This window comes from Myxine glutinosa, chromosome 2 (assembly GCF_964187855.1).
Source record: "Myxine glutinosa chromosome 2, kmMyxGlut1.1, whole genome shotgun sequence".
Classification (NCBI taxonomy): Eukaryota; Metazoa; Chordata; class Myxini; order Myxiniformes; family Myxinidae; genus Myxine; species Myxine glutinosa.
This window is the reverse complement of record NC_136262.1, coordinates 155,113,107-155,129,135: the sequence shown is the minus strand read 5'-3', so window position 1 is coordinate 155,129,135 and position 16,029 is coordinate 155,113,107. Positions and strand designations below refer to the sequence as shown.

General features: G+C 45.7%; 1 protein-coding gene and 1 long non-coding RNA gene across 2 annotated transcripts in view; both read right to left on the bottom strand.

Annotated features, from left to right (window-relative positions):
* LOC137422549 (uncharacterized) overlaps positions 1-16,029 on the bottom strand; it is a 55,200-nt gene that overhangs the window by 35,900 nt on the left and 3,271 nt on the right. The window lies entirely within an intron of this gene.
* Positions 12,497-13,814, bottom strand: LOC144890923 (uncharacterized). The gene is made up of 2 exons (XM_078772815.1): positions 13,484-13,814; positions 12,497-13,345 (listed from the first exon to the last, which is right to left on the bottom strand). The coding sequence occupies exons 1-2, from the start codon at positions 13,778-13,780 to the stop codon at positions 12,497-12,499; spliced, it is 1,146 nt and encodes a 381-aa protein (XP_078628941.1). The 5' UTR covers positions 13,781-13,814.

Genomic DNA, 16,029 nt, shown 5'->3' with positions numbered 1-16,029 from the left:
AGAATGCTGGTGAAACAATAGACAGTTTTTACACTCATCTATGACTCCAAGCGTCACACTGCAACTTCATCGACCAGGACAGGGAGGTGAAGAGCCAAATTCTGAAGATGCAGCTCTCAGCAGTTATGACGACGTGCTCTCCGAGATGCAGACATGATGCTGCGGTCCCTGCTAGACCAGGCGCGTGCTCCCGAAATTTCCGATGCCCAAGCCAAACAAATGGAGGGAGTGTCCTCTATATCTGTAAGTGAAATACGTCAACACCAGTCTCATTCAGCTTTGATGAGTTCCAAGAGGGGAGGACACCAGTCAACCTTCCCTGCATCCAGTCGATGTCACCGGGGACATAGCCAGCCCTCTCCATGGTCGAGACATCCGATGACGCACTCCAAGGACTGTGGGTGGTGTGGTGGACAACCACATTCCCAAGAGAGGTGCCCTGCCAGGGACAAGCTATGTCGCAACTGCTCTAAGAAGGGACACTTTGCCAATGTTTGCTGATCTGGTGACCACAAACGCAATATTCAACAAACCCATGTGAGGAACATCGAGCAGCCAACAACTCAATACTCTTCGGACGAAGAATACGTGTTAGGCGTGTCTGGCAAGAAACCAGCAACACCCACTGTCAACATTGACATTCAAGGTGAGCCCATTCTTTTCATAATTGACACAGTTGCGTCTGTGAACATTATGACTGAAATAACATAAAACATTCATGAACATTGAGTCACCACAGTGCATGCTGAGGTCTTCGTCACCATGTCTGCCCATCTATGCATACGGGTCAAGCACGCCTCTACCTGTACATGGCGTGGTTGAACTTAAGGTCAAATACAAGGACCGTGTAATATCAGCATCGTTTGTCATTGTTCAGACAGGAAATGGACTCCATAATGACAACCTGATGAGCGCTGATGCAGCACAGAAACTAGGTCTCATCAGCTTCGCACTTACCGCATCATGAGACATAACTCAAGATCTACATGAAGAGTACCGTGATATCTTCATGGGTATTGGGAAAATGAAAGGGGTCAAGGTCAAGCTGTACGTCGATGAAACAGTTCAACCGACAGCTCAGCCACATCGACGCATCCCGTACCATATGCGGAAGAAGGTATAAGAAGAGCTTGAACGCCTAGAGCCTGGACATTATATAAAAGGTCGACGGTCCAACTCCCCTGGGTTTCTCCGATCGTGGCAGTACCGAAGGCCAAGAAGCCTGACAAGATTCGCATTTGTGTCGATATGAGACTCCCAAACAAGGTGATCAAAATAACCAGACACATCATGCCTAAGATTGATGACATTCTTATGCAACTGAACAAATCAACAGTGTTCATCAAGCTCGACTTGAACTCTGGGTATCACCAACTGGAGATAGACGAGGAGTCGAGAAACATGATATTTTCGACCAATGTTGGACTGAGATGCTACAAACGTTTAAATTTTGGTGTCACGAGTGCAGCTGAAATTTTTCAAAACCACATTGGTGAGATTTTAGCCGGCATCCCGGAAGCCCTCAACATCAGCGATGATACATTGATTCATGGCAAGACTCAGACCGAGCATAACGACACATTGAAAAAAGTGTTTGCTCGCCTCAGAGAAAGACACCTCACACTAAACAAAGCAAAATGTGAATTCAACAAGGACACAATATAATTAAATGGTTGCATTTTCGGTAAAAATGGCATCTCGCCTGATCCGAAGAAGGTGGAAGCCATCCACAGAGCATCAAGGCCCACCAATGTAAAAGAGGTACGAAGCTTCCTATTCCCGACCAACTACATCTCACGATTCATTCCAAATTACGCCAAGATCACGAAGCCACTGAGAGATTTGACATGCAACAGTGTACCATGGGAGTGGACGTCTGAACATGGGATGGCTGTAAAAGAACTTCAGTTGTGTCTGACTAGTTCTACGGCCATGGCCTACTACAGGCTTGACTTGGAAACGGAAGTTGTGGTGGATGCTGGACCTTATGGAATTGGGGCAGTCCTAGCCCAACGAGATGAGAAGGACATTCATCACATTGTCGACTATGCCAATCGTGCACTCACCGACGTTGAATCTCGCTATTCGCAGACAGAGCGTGAAGCACTCGCGGTAGTGTGGGCGTGTGAACACTTCCATCTCTACCTTTATGGCCATCACTTCATAGTCATCTCTGATCACAAGCCTCTGGAAGGTATCTACAACTCTCCCACTTCCAGAACCTCTGCCCGCATCGAACGGTGGAACCTATGGCTTCAGGCATATAATTACACGCTTCGTTACCAGCCAGGTAGAAAGAACCCGGCTGATTACCTGAGTCGCCACCCAGGTGTGACAGCTGATGCTAAGACATCTCATGAGTCAAGAGAGGCAGACGAGTATGTTAACTTTGTACTCCACCATACGGTGCCAAAGTCACTGACTCTTCATGAAATTGAGACTGCAAAAGGAGCTGACCCCTCTCTACAAGCAGTGATCAGTGCAGTGTATCTCAACCAGTGGCACCCACCTCAAGACTGCTCAGTGGATAGCTCAGCATTTCAAACACTATAGGCTGTGTTACGTATTCCTCCCCAAACCCCGGTTATGGTGCACCTTAGGGTCTGGAGTGGGAACACGGCAGAAAGATTTGTATTTTTGAGTGTTCTAATAAACCATGATAAAACCACAGCAATGCACTTGTAGAACAAAACAAGTAATTGCATCAAGAACTCTCACATACACAATAATAACACTATTAAAGAAAGTACAATTAAATTGTCACTTGCATCAAATGAATAATACATATGATGGTACCATCATTCCCCAATGCTCTCAAAGCAATGAACTCACGATATGCCAAACGTGAGTGGGATGTAACATTCCCCAAAGTCCGTGCACGGATCTCCACGCTGGTTGGAGATCGAGGTCGTGCAGAACGGCAAATCAATAAGCAGGTATTGGTACGACTGTGGATGAGGAATTACGAGGTGAGAGGTCTATATGGTAATTGAGCCGATATGTAAACCAACGGCAATCAACACGATGAGGTCGATATGGAAATCCCAACGACAAAACAAGATGCACCAAGCGGACAGCCTCTTCTTCTTCGAGGACAAAATGGCATATAGGCCCGTAATGGAGGAGTTTGATTTCTCCAACGACGACTCACACTTGTTGATAAAACCTGAGACGCAGGGCAATCCGATATATGACGATGTCATGGGCAATCCCTTTCCCGGGAAGCCTCAACTCATTCGTGACCAATATCAAAAAAGTCCACTCACAGCCTCGACACGATTCACGGCTGTATCTCTATCATGGCCGTTCCTCTTCCTCCTCCTCCTCCTCCTCCTCCTCCTCCTCCTCCTCCTCCTCCTCCTCCTCCTCCTCCTCGTTTTCCTTTTTCCTCCACAGACATTTATTTCTACCTTTTACTAAAGTCATCTCCATTTCACATAAAAATCTTAGCAACAAAATTACCTGACCTTAAAAATCCTACAAGTATAGAATAACAACAATGGCGGAAGTAACGGATCCATAACAGCTGTAAGAGATTAACTACCCATCGGTGACAAGCACGATGTTCTGCTACACGGTACCCAAATCATCATCCCAAAGTCACTCCAGCAGCGAGTCGTCGATATTGCCCATGAAGGTCACCAGGGTATGAGTAAGACAAAGACTAATCCACGAGAAAGTGTGGTTCCCACATATCGACTGCCTAGTTGATACTACGGTGAAATTCTGTCTTGCCTGTCTGGCAACAACTCCAGAACATTCTTCAGAACCCCTCTGGATGACCGAACTGACGGTTTGTCCTTGGTCTGAAGGGAGCATTGATTTTGCAGGACCTTTTCCATCGGGAGAATATCTCCTGGTGTTCGTTGACTCTTACTGCCGGTTCCTCGAGGTAGACACTCTGACCTCCACCAGTGCAAAGGCAAAACAAGACTAAAGCTGCATACAGAGTGTAACTCTCTCACACCACTACACCCCTCCCTTTATATAAAGGATCCACCAGTGCAAAGGCAAGACGACACGATCTTCTCCCGCTATGGTGTTCCTGATATTGTAAAATCAGACAATGGTCCCCCATTCAACAGTGCTAACTTCACACAATTTGCTGCATACCTCGGTTTCAAGCACCAGCTGTCACTCCCCTATGGCCACAAGCCAACGGTGGCGTCGAAAGGTGTATGCCTATGCTCAAAACCACCATCCAGACAGCACAAATTGAAGGAAAGGTGTGGAGACAAGAACTTTTCAAATTCCTAAAAAACTACAGAGCCACACCACACTGCAGCACAGGTGTCAGCCCTGCTGAAGCTCTTTTTGGCAGGAAAATGAAGATAAGACTTCCAGAAATTGACAGTGAAAGACGAACCTCACCACTGGACGACGAGATCCGAAGACATGACACCGACATGAAATTAAAGGTGAAGACCTATGCTGACGCCCGACATCATGCAACATATCCAAACATTCAGGTGGGCGACACTGTCCTCGTTCGACAGAAGAGGGAGAACAAATTCACTCTGCTCTATGACCCATCACCTCTGGAGATTACAGCAAAGAAAGGCTCTATGCTGACTGCAAGGACAGGAGACGAGCAGGTCACCAGGAACTCGTCTTTCTTCAAGAGAGTCCCAAAGATGTCTTTCCAGGAGATCTCCCAGCAAAGCCCTGATTTGAATGGAAAGGGGAGAGGAGGAAAAGAACCTGAAGAAGACACTTCAGCAGACAATGTCGAGTCAGAACAACGATCCCAGAGAGCCCGAAAGAAGCCCCAATACCTGAAAGACTATGTCACCAAATAGTTTTCATGTTCAATATAACAAACTGAAAAGCGAAATTGACAGAGCGGAAGATTTCAAAAACAATGATCACTTTGGTTTCTTCCTTCTCATGCTTTTGGGTTTTTTCCGGATGATTTTGTGCGTGTTGAAATACTTCTGTTTTGTAGTCTGGTGAAGACAATATTATCACAAGTTATTTTTGCTTGAATTTGACTGTATTGTAGTATGATAAAGTGTGGAATGATAAAATCTACAAACTGTTTGAAATAATATCCATCCAAAATAGAATCAATAATGATTGCTAATAATACAGTGTGTTGTTGTTGTTTTGTTGGCCAATCATCTTACAGCAAATCTGTGCATGCACTACTAAGGTGGGGAGGGGTGTCGTATTCTGCGATACTGAGTATTGAAACTAGCCAATGAGCTTTGAGCTGGGTTTCAACGAATAGGAGCGGGCATTCTAGGAGAGTGGAGAATTGGCATCATGGCTGCAATCGGAGCATGTGGTTGATTAAAGTGATTGGCGTTTACAATGAGAGGGCCTGTCGGGTTTTCATTAAGCACACTCAGCTGTGTTAGTACGTGTTGTGAGTGATAGTGTTACTCTCTCACACCACTCCACCCCTCCCTTTATAGAAGGGATCGTTTCTCTGTATGCAGCTTTCACATGGGGACTGAAAATATGTTTCTCGGCTTCTACTGGACGAAAACAGCTGAAAGTTTCAGAAGTAAATGCTTTGTACGTTGAGGTAATATCTATCTATAATTCCAGTAATCTCTGTGTGTATGTGTGTGTGTATGTGTGTGTGTATGTGTGTGTGTCTGTGTGTTTGTCTGTGACCGCTGTTTCTCGACAACCACGGGTCCGATATACTTGAAACTTGCCAGGTATATTGCTGGGGACCCGAGGATGTGCCTTTTCAAGGTTTCATATTAATCGGAGAAGTAGTTACCGAGCTATGGCGATTTATTTACCAAACTCCGCAAGCCGTTCGCTTTGGCTTTGCGAATGGACCAAACCATTTCATGTAAATAGAGGGGGGGGGTTGTCACCGTACTCGCAAGCCGTTCGCTTTGGCTTTGCGAATGGACCAAACCATTTCATGTAAATAGAGGGGGGGGGATTGTCACCGTACTCGCAAGCCGTTCGCTTTGGCTTTGCGAATGGACCAAACCATTTCATGTAAATAGAGGGGGGGGGGATATAATTTTAGATATATATATAGTACGGGCACGCCCTAGTGTTCCAAATTTCAGCAACGTCCGTTTATGCATTTTTTATTTCTATTTAGAAAACCCTCGAAATCACGTTGGTGTCTGTTCGTCCGTCCGTCCGTCCGTCAGCCCAAAATGTGTTGGCGCTCATATCTCAAGGACCATACATTGAAACTAGCTGAAACCTGGAAGATACATCGGCCAATAGGTCTCGTTAATAGCTTTCGAAACAAATTCCAACTAAGTGCTATAGTTTTTGATTTAAAATCAAATATATATATAAATATATATACATAAATAAATAAATATATAAAAAAATATATACACACTTTATAACTCTTCAAAATATTATTACATTAATCTAATGTGCTGGCCCAATGGCCTAATGAATAAAGCATCAGAATCCTAAGCTGTTGATTGTGGGTTCAAATCCCATCTAGGTTGAATATTTCTTTCCCCTTACTTTTTCAAATCTTTTATGTCATCTTGAATAATGAGCAAATAAACATATTCTTACATTTGTAGGGGGTAGGCAGTGATTACTTTAGACCAGGTAGATTTGTATAGATTCGTGTGCTCTGATTGTCGTGAAGAAGAATAACCACCATGTAATAAGTAGGGATCTAGACCGTGTGATCGGATTAAGGTGTATCTTCATCCCCATTACGAGGAGTGGGGGATGTTAACTAGCTTAGGGAATAAGGGTAAATTCATTCCTTGTATGGTCCCTCTGTGATTTATCCCTCTGTCCCTTATGGCACCGCATTAGACACTAGTTAGAATCGTGCATTTAATGGCACGGATTAATAATAAAACCTACCGAAAGCCAGGACATTGAGCCCTACCGCTGACAACCCCGACTTGGGAAGCACATATAGAGCGGGCAGGCTGAGGCCATGCCCCGGCGAGTCGTGATTTGTCATGGTTTTGATTGACAAGGGTGAGTAAGAAGCAACTCGCTGATTAGAAAAGCAAGACAGATGATGTCAGAGCCAGGACGTTAAAAGAATGCTCTGACCAACAAATTCCCCCTTGTGCCAACCGCTGACAACCCCGACTTGGGAGGCACACATAGAACGGGCTTCTTGTGGTTGTGCAAATAGCCCAGTCCTGGTTTTGATAGCGAAAGGTCACTTATTACTCTTCTCTGGACTCTCTGGATAAACCTGGTGTTGGCTTAGCGGTTAGGGTGCCGGCTTGGGATCCTAGGATCCTGGGTTTGAATCCTGGTCGATCACTGAATTAACACCAGGGGGGTTGACTCAGCCTGTCATCCTTCTGAGGTTGGCAATTTGAGTACGAGCTAACTGGTAATTCCCTGTGTGTAGCAAGAGGTGACTAACAAGGTTGGTGGCAGGACAAACATTGCTTCAAAAAGGGGACCATGGCGCCTGAAAAAGGCCAACCCCTGCTCTGGGGAAAAATGGCCTCTAAAGGTGGTTCTTCTTCTGGACTCTCTGGCTCTGAGTTTGGCACGATTGAAGCAGTGGACATTTTGGTCTTTGGACATTTTGGTTGTTCTTCTTGTGGCCATTCTCACTGTGGATGCATCATGAGCGGTTGCTTGTTGAGTTATTCGCTTCATTCTCGGGTTGGTTTTCTTCACGAGCACAAACACATTCGATAGCACTATTAACAAAGGACGTGGATTTGGCGCCGATCATGTGGCGAGGCGGTCGCAGCTCGTGGACTCTGTGCAAGTAGCCCAGCTTCGTGCAGCTGGGGGCTGTGCCGAGCGAACCAAGGAGGCAGCAGGACTTGAGCGGACTGCACAGTAAGGCGAACAAGAGCTCAGCGAGGCCTAATTCCCACGCACGAGTTCACACCAACCGGCGTGCGTTTCCCGCCAAGGGCGGACGATTCCTGACAAGGTTCAAGCCTCACGCAGATAAGTGCCAACCACACCTATTACTTTTTGATTGCATTTATTTTAACCTTCGTCTGTATTTGTGTCTGTCTGTGGGGAAGTCCCATTTAGGAACATTATTTATTATCGCGGGTTTTATTTTGTATTACCGGAATTCCGTTTAATAAAGCCGGCATTTTTGTATATTTTAATCTTGCCTCGGTTTAAGTTATTTTGCGTAGGTTTGAGGACTGCCGGTGGGATCCGTGCAGGTAAGTGCTCTTCATCATCCTCCTCCTCCTTCCCCTTTCCCCTCAGTCTAGTCGAGGGGGTTTGATGGGGAGATCACACCATTGGGCCAGGTGTCGATCAACGGGAAGGCAGAGTAAGGAAGGACTTGTTATTGGCCAGTGGCAGAGCAAAGAGTGACCCGCTGATTGGTTGGAAGAAGCGACTAGCTGATTGGCCACCGACAGATGGCATGAGGAGCAGAGCGCAAAGCGCTCGGCCAATGGTGAAGGACTGGCGTGGAAGAACATTCTAGAGGTTGAGAGGCGACGGATTGATTGGGAGGAAGGACCAATGACGTAACACCACAAGTGATCAAAGAACTCGCTAGCCGGCATTTTGCTTTCTCCGATTCTGGTACCCTTCGCACCCGGATGTCCTTTTCCTCGCCTTGGGCTCTCTTCCCTTCTCTCTCGATTGCCCCTTATGCCTTCCTCCGCCATCGACTCACTCCTCTTGGTTCCAGGCATCGCGAGCAATTGCGCGTTGACAAGGGCGGCTTGCCGCTGGAACGCCACAAGGCCAGGGTGAGCGGGATGCCCGTGATGCCTAGCAGTGTGCGAACGAGGCGGATTTAGGCCTACTTCCCGCCAACACCAGAGCCACGTCCGGAGTGCACGCTCGGACTGGACGATCGCTGCCAAGGCGCCAATTGAGCTGAGTGCACGATAACTTACACATTTATTTTCATTCCTTTTATTATCCCTTTGTCCGTGTGTAACTCTGGTGTGGGGACATCCAAATTTAGAACATTTATTTGAGCGGCGCATTTTATTTTGTATTATCGGCATCTGTGGTAATAAACCTGTTTATTTTTGTACATTCTAATTCCGTTTTCGTTTGAGTTACTTTCCTGCAGGATCGGAGCTGCCGTGCGGGACCGACACGTAAAAGTTCCAACTTCTTCTTCTTCTCTCTTCCTCTCGCACGTAGATAGTCAAGTCCGCTATTTGGTTTATCATGCCTCCAGTTAACGCTCAATTGGTCATTTGTGGTGTGCTCCATTTTAATAGAGCCGTCCACACGACAATACATTTACTTCTTCATGCAACTGTATGAATCAAATTGGCACCCCTATGGGGGGGTCTATCCACTTCGATCCAAGTCTAAAACCATCTCAGCGACTATGAAAAATGAAATCAGATATCGAATTAGAGTTTAATTAAAACTGTGAGGGAGTGAGAAAGCACAAGCCTAACAAAAGAGGCATCAAAGCGATGCGGAGCAAACAAAATGGTGGAGATTTGTTTTTGAAGCCCCTCCCAGAACGGGTGAAGCCACTAACTCAACGGTGAAGCCACTCCCACGGACAGACAAACTCTAAGACTCACTCACATTTGCAGAATATAATAGAGATCTAGTGGGGTCACCCATGGGAATCCCACGGGCATGGACGTGTGTGACATTTGGGCATATTGAGTTAAATGCTGCACCTGCACATTCAGTTTTACAAAATGGTTACTGGCAATTTATCAGATCCACAAATTATGTAATCTACACAATGTATTTACTTCTGATAACATGTGAATGCATGTGCGTACACATGGGAAATACAGTTTGAAATGTGTCATTACATCTCATGTAAAATGTGACTTCAAGAGCCCAAATCCTCTCCCTCCCTGCCCCCATTCATCCCACTGCACCGGGGAGTGGGTCACACATGGGGGAGAATTAGTCACACACGGGGGAGAGTGGGTCACATACGGGGGAGAGTGGGTCACACACGGGGGAGAGTGGGTCACACACGGGGGAGAGTGGGTCACCCACGGGGGAGAGTGGGTCACACACGGGGGAGAGTGGGTCACACACGGGGGAGAGTGGGTCACACACGGGGGAGAGTGGGTCACACACGGGGGAGAGTGGGTCACACACGGGGGAGAGTGGGTCACACACGGGGGAGAGTGGGTCACACACGGGGGAGAGTGGGTCACACACGGGGGAGAGTGGGTCACACACGGGGGAGAGTGGGGGTCGCTTTACTCCTCTCCCCTCATTCCTTTCCAGCTCCTCCTCACTCCACTCCCCCTTCCCGTCTCCTCTCCCCCAGTCTCCTCACTTTGGCAGTTGTCCCAATCGAGCAGGTACGGCAAATATTAGAGGTAATTGACCTTTTCTCTTGGAGCAACACAGTGTAAATCCACCCCCTTGTCCTGTTTATTAATTAGTGAAATGTTTCGCAGAACAGTACATGCATGGTGACGTCATCGGACTCACACCGCAATGATGATCTTTAAGAACATTAATCTGATACTTCATCCGGATTCATTACAGCTGCTCTTGTATAAGTTTACTGAGCACACATTACCTTCCAATATATTTTTGCTCAGCATCCGTCTGTGTTAACGTTCATTGGCGGTCTCGTTCTGTTCCCTCATTATTTTATTCATTTTGGAGATAGCATTTACAAACGCGAGTGGCAACACGTAAACGATGCTCCGCCCTTCTCCCCACGTGCAGAGTATCTAATTGCAACTTTTTATTGTGACTCCATCTAAAGAATGAAACATTCCGACGATATAAAGAATACAGCTCAAATGGAAAAGTCCCTGGGAAAAAAGTATTTTGGGTGGTGAATAAGAAAATTACATTACACCTTTCTGTCCTGCGAAAACCAAAGTTACTCTTTTCTTTACAGCATACAAAATGACATTTTTAAAATTAAAGATTTCAAATAAAATTCTTTAAAGTGCACGTGCACATAACTTATAAAATAAGAACGAAAAAATATCTCTCGGCAATTTCCCGTCTGTGTTTATTTATTTATTTTACATATGTGAATCACATGTCCATGCACACGTGAAATGGAGTTTGTTTATTAATCCTGGATCTGAACACGATTCAGCCTTGAAAACTCGTGTGAAAAAAAAACCATCAATGGAATGAATGAAGTGTTTAAACAGGATTACCTTTACTTCCGTATAATAATGATGAATGAAATCAGAACGAAAAAATATCTGTCGGCAATTTCCCATCTGTGGCGATACGTGAACGAAGCTCTGCCCCTCTCCCCACATTGTTGACTTTTTATTGTGACTACGTCTAAATTAAATATTTAAGCGTGACGACTGTCATCAAATGGGAAAGTCCGCCGGGAATTTTTATGGAACTTGGCATTTTCCTGTCTGTTATTTTAGGCGGTGTATGATATACCGTGCTGCAAATTTCTAAAATGTCTCAGGATTTTCCTGTGTGTGCATAAATCTTCTCAATTATTGCTGAAACCGAGTCTAAAACCATCAATAAAGATGAAATCAGATGGTGAATTAGAGTCGAGATAAAGCTGTGAGAGAGTCTCAATGGTCTTTATGTTGCAGGCCTTTGAAAATGCATCATCCGTCACCAACTCAATGAAAGGGGGTTCAATGTTAGAAGACCCAGGAGGATCCCACTGCTGAGAGAGAGACATAAGAAAGCCCGACTGGAGTTTGCCAAAAAACACACCTGAACAAGCCAAAATCCTTCTGGGAGAATGTCCTGTGGACAGATGAGTCCAAATTAGAGCTTTTTTGGTAAAGCACATCATCTCTATGTTTACAGAAAACAAAATGAAGCCTTCAAAGAAAAGAACACCTTCCCTACAATCAACATGGAAGAGGTTCAGTGATGTTTTGGGGTTGCTGTGCTGCCTCTGGGTACCTTGAATGTGTGCATGGCATCATGAAATCAGTAGATTACCAAGGCATTTTGGAGCGCAATGTTCAACCCAGTGCCAGAAAGCTGGGTCTCCGTCGAAGGTCATTGGTCTTGCAGCAGGACAATGACCCCAAACACACTTCAAAAAGAACCCAGGAATGGTTCAAGACAAAACGCTGGACTGTTCTGAAGTGGCCAGCAATGAGTCCAGATCTAAATCCCATTGAACACCTGTAGTCTAGTAGGAAGACTAGGTCCCCCTGCACCCCCCGGAGATATACTTCTAATCAGTGTTTCTAGATTGGAAAAAATGTGTAGAAAATGACTAGCTATGGCCCCAAGCTGAAAAAATGTCCCACATACCATTTTTATGCAAATTACTGCTGCCATTATCAAAAAAACGATTTTTGACATATCTCAGCCAATATTGCAGATAATTGAAAAATGAAGGTGTCTAGACCCATGTTTTGAAGGGCATAGATCATGATAGAACTATTCATAACATGATTACATGTGTCTATGGTATACTAGTATGCTAATTAGTGCTTTATTTACAAAATAATCACAGTTTTACGAAATAATAGACTCATATTAAGGTCCGTCTACACAGACGTTAACACAAAGTTTTATTTTTCTAAATATTACAACTGTCAAAATAGTCCTAGCACTCAATGTGACCACTCTTCTCTTGCTTGTTTTAGATAAACATTAGCATTAGTGATTCTACACTGAGTCAGTCATCATCATTTTCATCGAAATCGTCAGAGTCAAACTCTTCTTCTCCTTCCTCTTCCTCCTCCTCTTCGTGCTCTCCTGTGTTCAGAAGATCCACCAGTGAGGTTGGTAGGATGGGACCACTGGACCACATTGGTTTCAACAGTCCTTCATCAGTCCTTATCCATCCTTGCTCCTCATAAGGTTTTGGCTTTTCGATGATAGGTTGATCGGCTCTTTTGTACAATGCTACGCGGTGGTTCACACGCTGGATGTGCGGCTTCAGGGCAGACTGGCATGGAGGAAGGCGAGCCAGATCAACCTTGGACTTGGATGTGAGGGTCTTGTCCTCTCCCACCATTTTTCGTAGCAGCTTGGCACGGACAATGTCCACTGATGACTCGCGACTCTGGCCGTACATCACACAGGTGAATTTTTCTAACTGCCTCTCCACCTCAGGGTTGGCATCCCAGTTGTCACCCAGTTCACCGAATGCCCTGTGAAACCTGGGATTCTTCTCCAGCTTTTTCAAGGGCCCGACTTTTCCCTTCCCTTTGAAGGCACTGGTGCAGTCTTCTCCGCTGAACACATAGTACCCCAGGAGAGTGGCACAGTAGTCCTCTCCCAGGGATTCTGCCAGCTCAGAGACGTTGACAAGTTGGCGATGCTTCCCTGACCCTGTATCCAGGTACACCGTCAGCTTGATGTTGTGGGCATGGTGGAGCAGGATCAGGAGGATGTCTGTGTCCGGTGTTCTGACTACAGCGTTCTTGTATCCGATGGTAGCAGCATGATGGAGGTACAGAACCACCCTGGTATCAGTCTCTTCCTGGTTGCTGTAGATCGTGGGGAGTTCACGTACCTCGACCTGAAACACAAAAAGGCACCGCATTTCAATCACCAGTCACTGCCAGTTTCAGATCTAGACAAACATCACAGGTAATCACCTTTTTTTCAGGAAAAATTACAAATTGAATCGCCATTCACGAAGGGCTTTCAATTTTACCTTGCCATTCGTTGAGGCAAGTTGGTGGGCCTTCCCCTCCACGATCAGCACAGCCATCTCTGTTCTCTCCAGCCTGGTAGCTGCCTCTTGTCCACTCCACACTTTCAGAAGAAGCTGGCACATCTGCTTTTTGTTGTCGTCATTTGCAAGGAACATTTTGAAGTCATATGGCTTCCTGGTTGCTGGTCCAGCCAGAATGATCTTCTCTGAGCTGCCCCGCCTCAGCCTTTCCTGCGCTTTGATTGACTCAGGATGGTAACTGTCAGTGGAGAACAGAAAGTGCTGCTTGGCCACCATCTGATCAAGCACCTGCAAGCATATCTCACCACATGTTGGGTGCAAGGGTGGGAGAGTTTTTGGTGTGTCGACCTTCAGGCTACGCTGTTGTGACCTATTGATGGTAGGTAGCATTCGGTCCTTGCTGCTCTCGAACCCGGGCTTGACCTCCTGCACCATGATTCCTCCAGCACTGTTTACAATGTTGCTGCCGTGCACACTGGTAGTGGTTTTATTCAAGTTGTCCCACTCACAGTGGAATACAAGGTTGCCCTCTCCTGTCACAATTTGTGGTGTACGATAAGTTGAGACTTCATCCAGGACCTTGGCGAGAGCAGTTTCCAACTCCAAGGCGAAATCGTAGCTCTCAGAGTGTCCAAGCCTGTGCAGTATTGTGGTGAGCTGTTTGCTTCGGAACAGGTGCCTTACAGTCACACAGAGGAGAATGTGCTTTGGTAACTTCCATTTTCCATCTGACACTGCACGGCACAGATCTTGTCCAATGGAGAAGACCAGACGCTTCACCTTTTCTGTCTCGATGCCCTCCTTGCCAGTCATTAGCACGCTGAGAAAGCGGACAAGGTCTGGAGGTAGGATGTCTTCAGGATTGAGCTCCATGTCTTCAGCTGTTGGTGGCCATGGTTGGTCTTTACACTCTCTGAAAGCCTGTAGAATACCCTGGCGAAGTTGGAGGGCAACATTTTGGTTCTTGTTTGTGCTTCCGAGTGTGAATGCTCGTGTGAGAGCATTGGAAACTGTTATGTTTGAGCTGTGCACAAGCCAGAAAGAAATGACATCACATTTGTCATGATCAACCTTCGTGAAGTGGATATGCTCCTTGATTGGGTCATTCTGTAGGCGTTTCAGTAGTTTCTCTGACCGATAATTTGAGTTCTCATATCCATTCAGTTTCAGTTCCTCGACATAGAGCAAGCGCAAGGAAGAAAGCTGTAGAACTTTATTCTGCTGGATGACCTGGGTTTGAATGTGTTCCAGTACTGAGTTGAATGCCTTTTCATGGGCGGCTGACATGCAAGCCTGCTCCTTTGGTGCTTCGGCTCTGTGAATCGCACGCTCATAGTTGTAGAATGCTGTGCGGAAAGCTTTAAAACATGACGGATGGTGTTTGGCCTCACATGCAAAGAGGTCTTTGTTTTTCACCTTTCGATGGAGTCGATAGAGACCCATTTTCTCAGCCCGTGTTTCGATTTGCTCCCATGCATTTTCTTTGTTTTTAAAGGATGGGAAGGTTGTAGGCCTCTCAGTATTGCGATGAGCATCTTTGGTCTCAACTTTCTCACAAAATATACACTCTGGCGGGAAGATGGGTTCAGCAGAACCTCCTGGTTTACGAGGAGAGTGATGCCATGATGAGGTTGATGGCCCTGGTTCTGTATCATCTCCCAGACGATGAAAGTGGCGGACAAAGTGCTTATAACACTTGCTGTGATATCCTACTCTTTCTAGGTCATCAGGAAGAGTTGCCGGGATCTGATCACATACTGATTGCATACGACATGGGGAGTCATGCGGTTGGTTGAGACGTCTATCCCGGATCTTTTGAAGCAGTTGCAGTTTTTCTGAAGCAGATCCTTTAATTTTACGGAGGGGCGTGAAATCCCCATGATCAGACATGGATGGTACATGAAGGATGCATGTAGGAGGAGAGCTTTGGGCTGCAGGTTCTACACTCCGTTTTCTTTTGGGCATGCTTGCTGTCGATGTCTACCATCACTGTTAAATGACAAATAAGAAATCACGAATGATGTTAAAAGTGCCTGTGAAAGGAGGCTCTGAGTTTTCAGTGAGGTAACAGAGGTTCTGAGTCATGTTCTACACTAGGGTACTTTTTAGCTGACTAAACCATGTTTAGTGGCATCAAAAGTGCTAATAGCTAAAACATCTAAATTCTTCCACACTAACGTTAGCTATCTAGGCCAATGAAACATTGTGCTAAGTTACTGTAGCTAGCTCAGCTGTCGTGCCTCTTTCTGGTTCAATTCATATACAGAAGTCAACAGATATGTCTCATGTTTGGCATTAACAAAAGTTTAAGTTACACCGACATTAGGAACATACTGTACATAGATGAGGCTAGCTTTAACGTTAGCTAACATGGTGCTAGCTGGCTCAGCTGTTATTCTGCCTGTTTATGATTTCATGCAGAAACTGAAGTCAAGAGTGTGAGTAACATTATAGTTAGCATCTTACCTGGCTAGATTGGAGGATGAATACCAAGAACAACACACAGATGGAATGGAAGACTGAAC

Excerpts from the sequence above, each read along its gene's own strand:
- LOC144890923 (XM_078772815.1), bottom strand. The coding sequence starts at position 13,780 with ATGGTGGCCAAGCAGCACTTTCTGTTCTCCACTGACAGTTACCATCCT. Across the intron at positions 13,346-13,483 it reads TTGCCTCAACGAATGGCAAG|GTCGAGGTACGTGAACTCCC; the intron begins GTAAAATTGAAA and ends TTTGTGTTTCAG.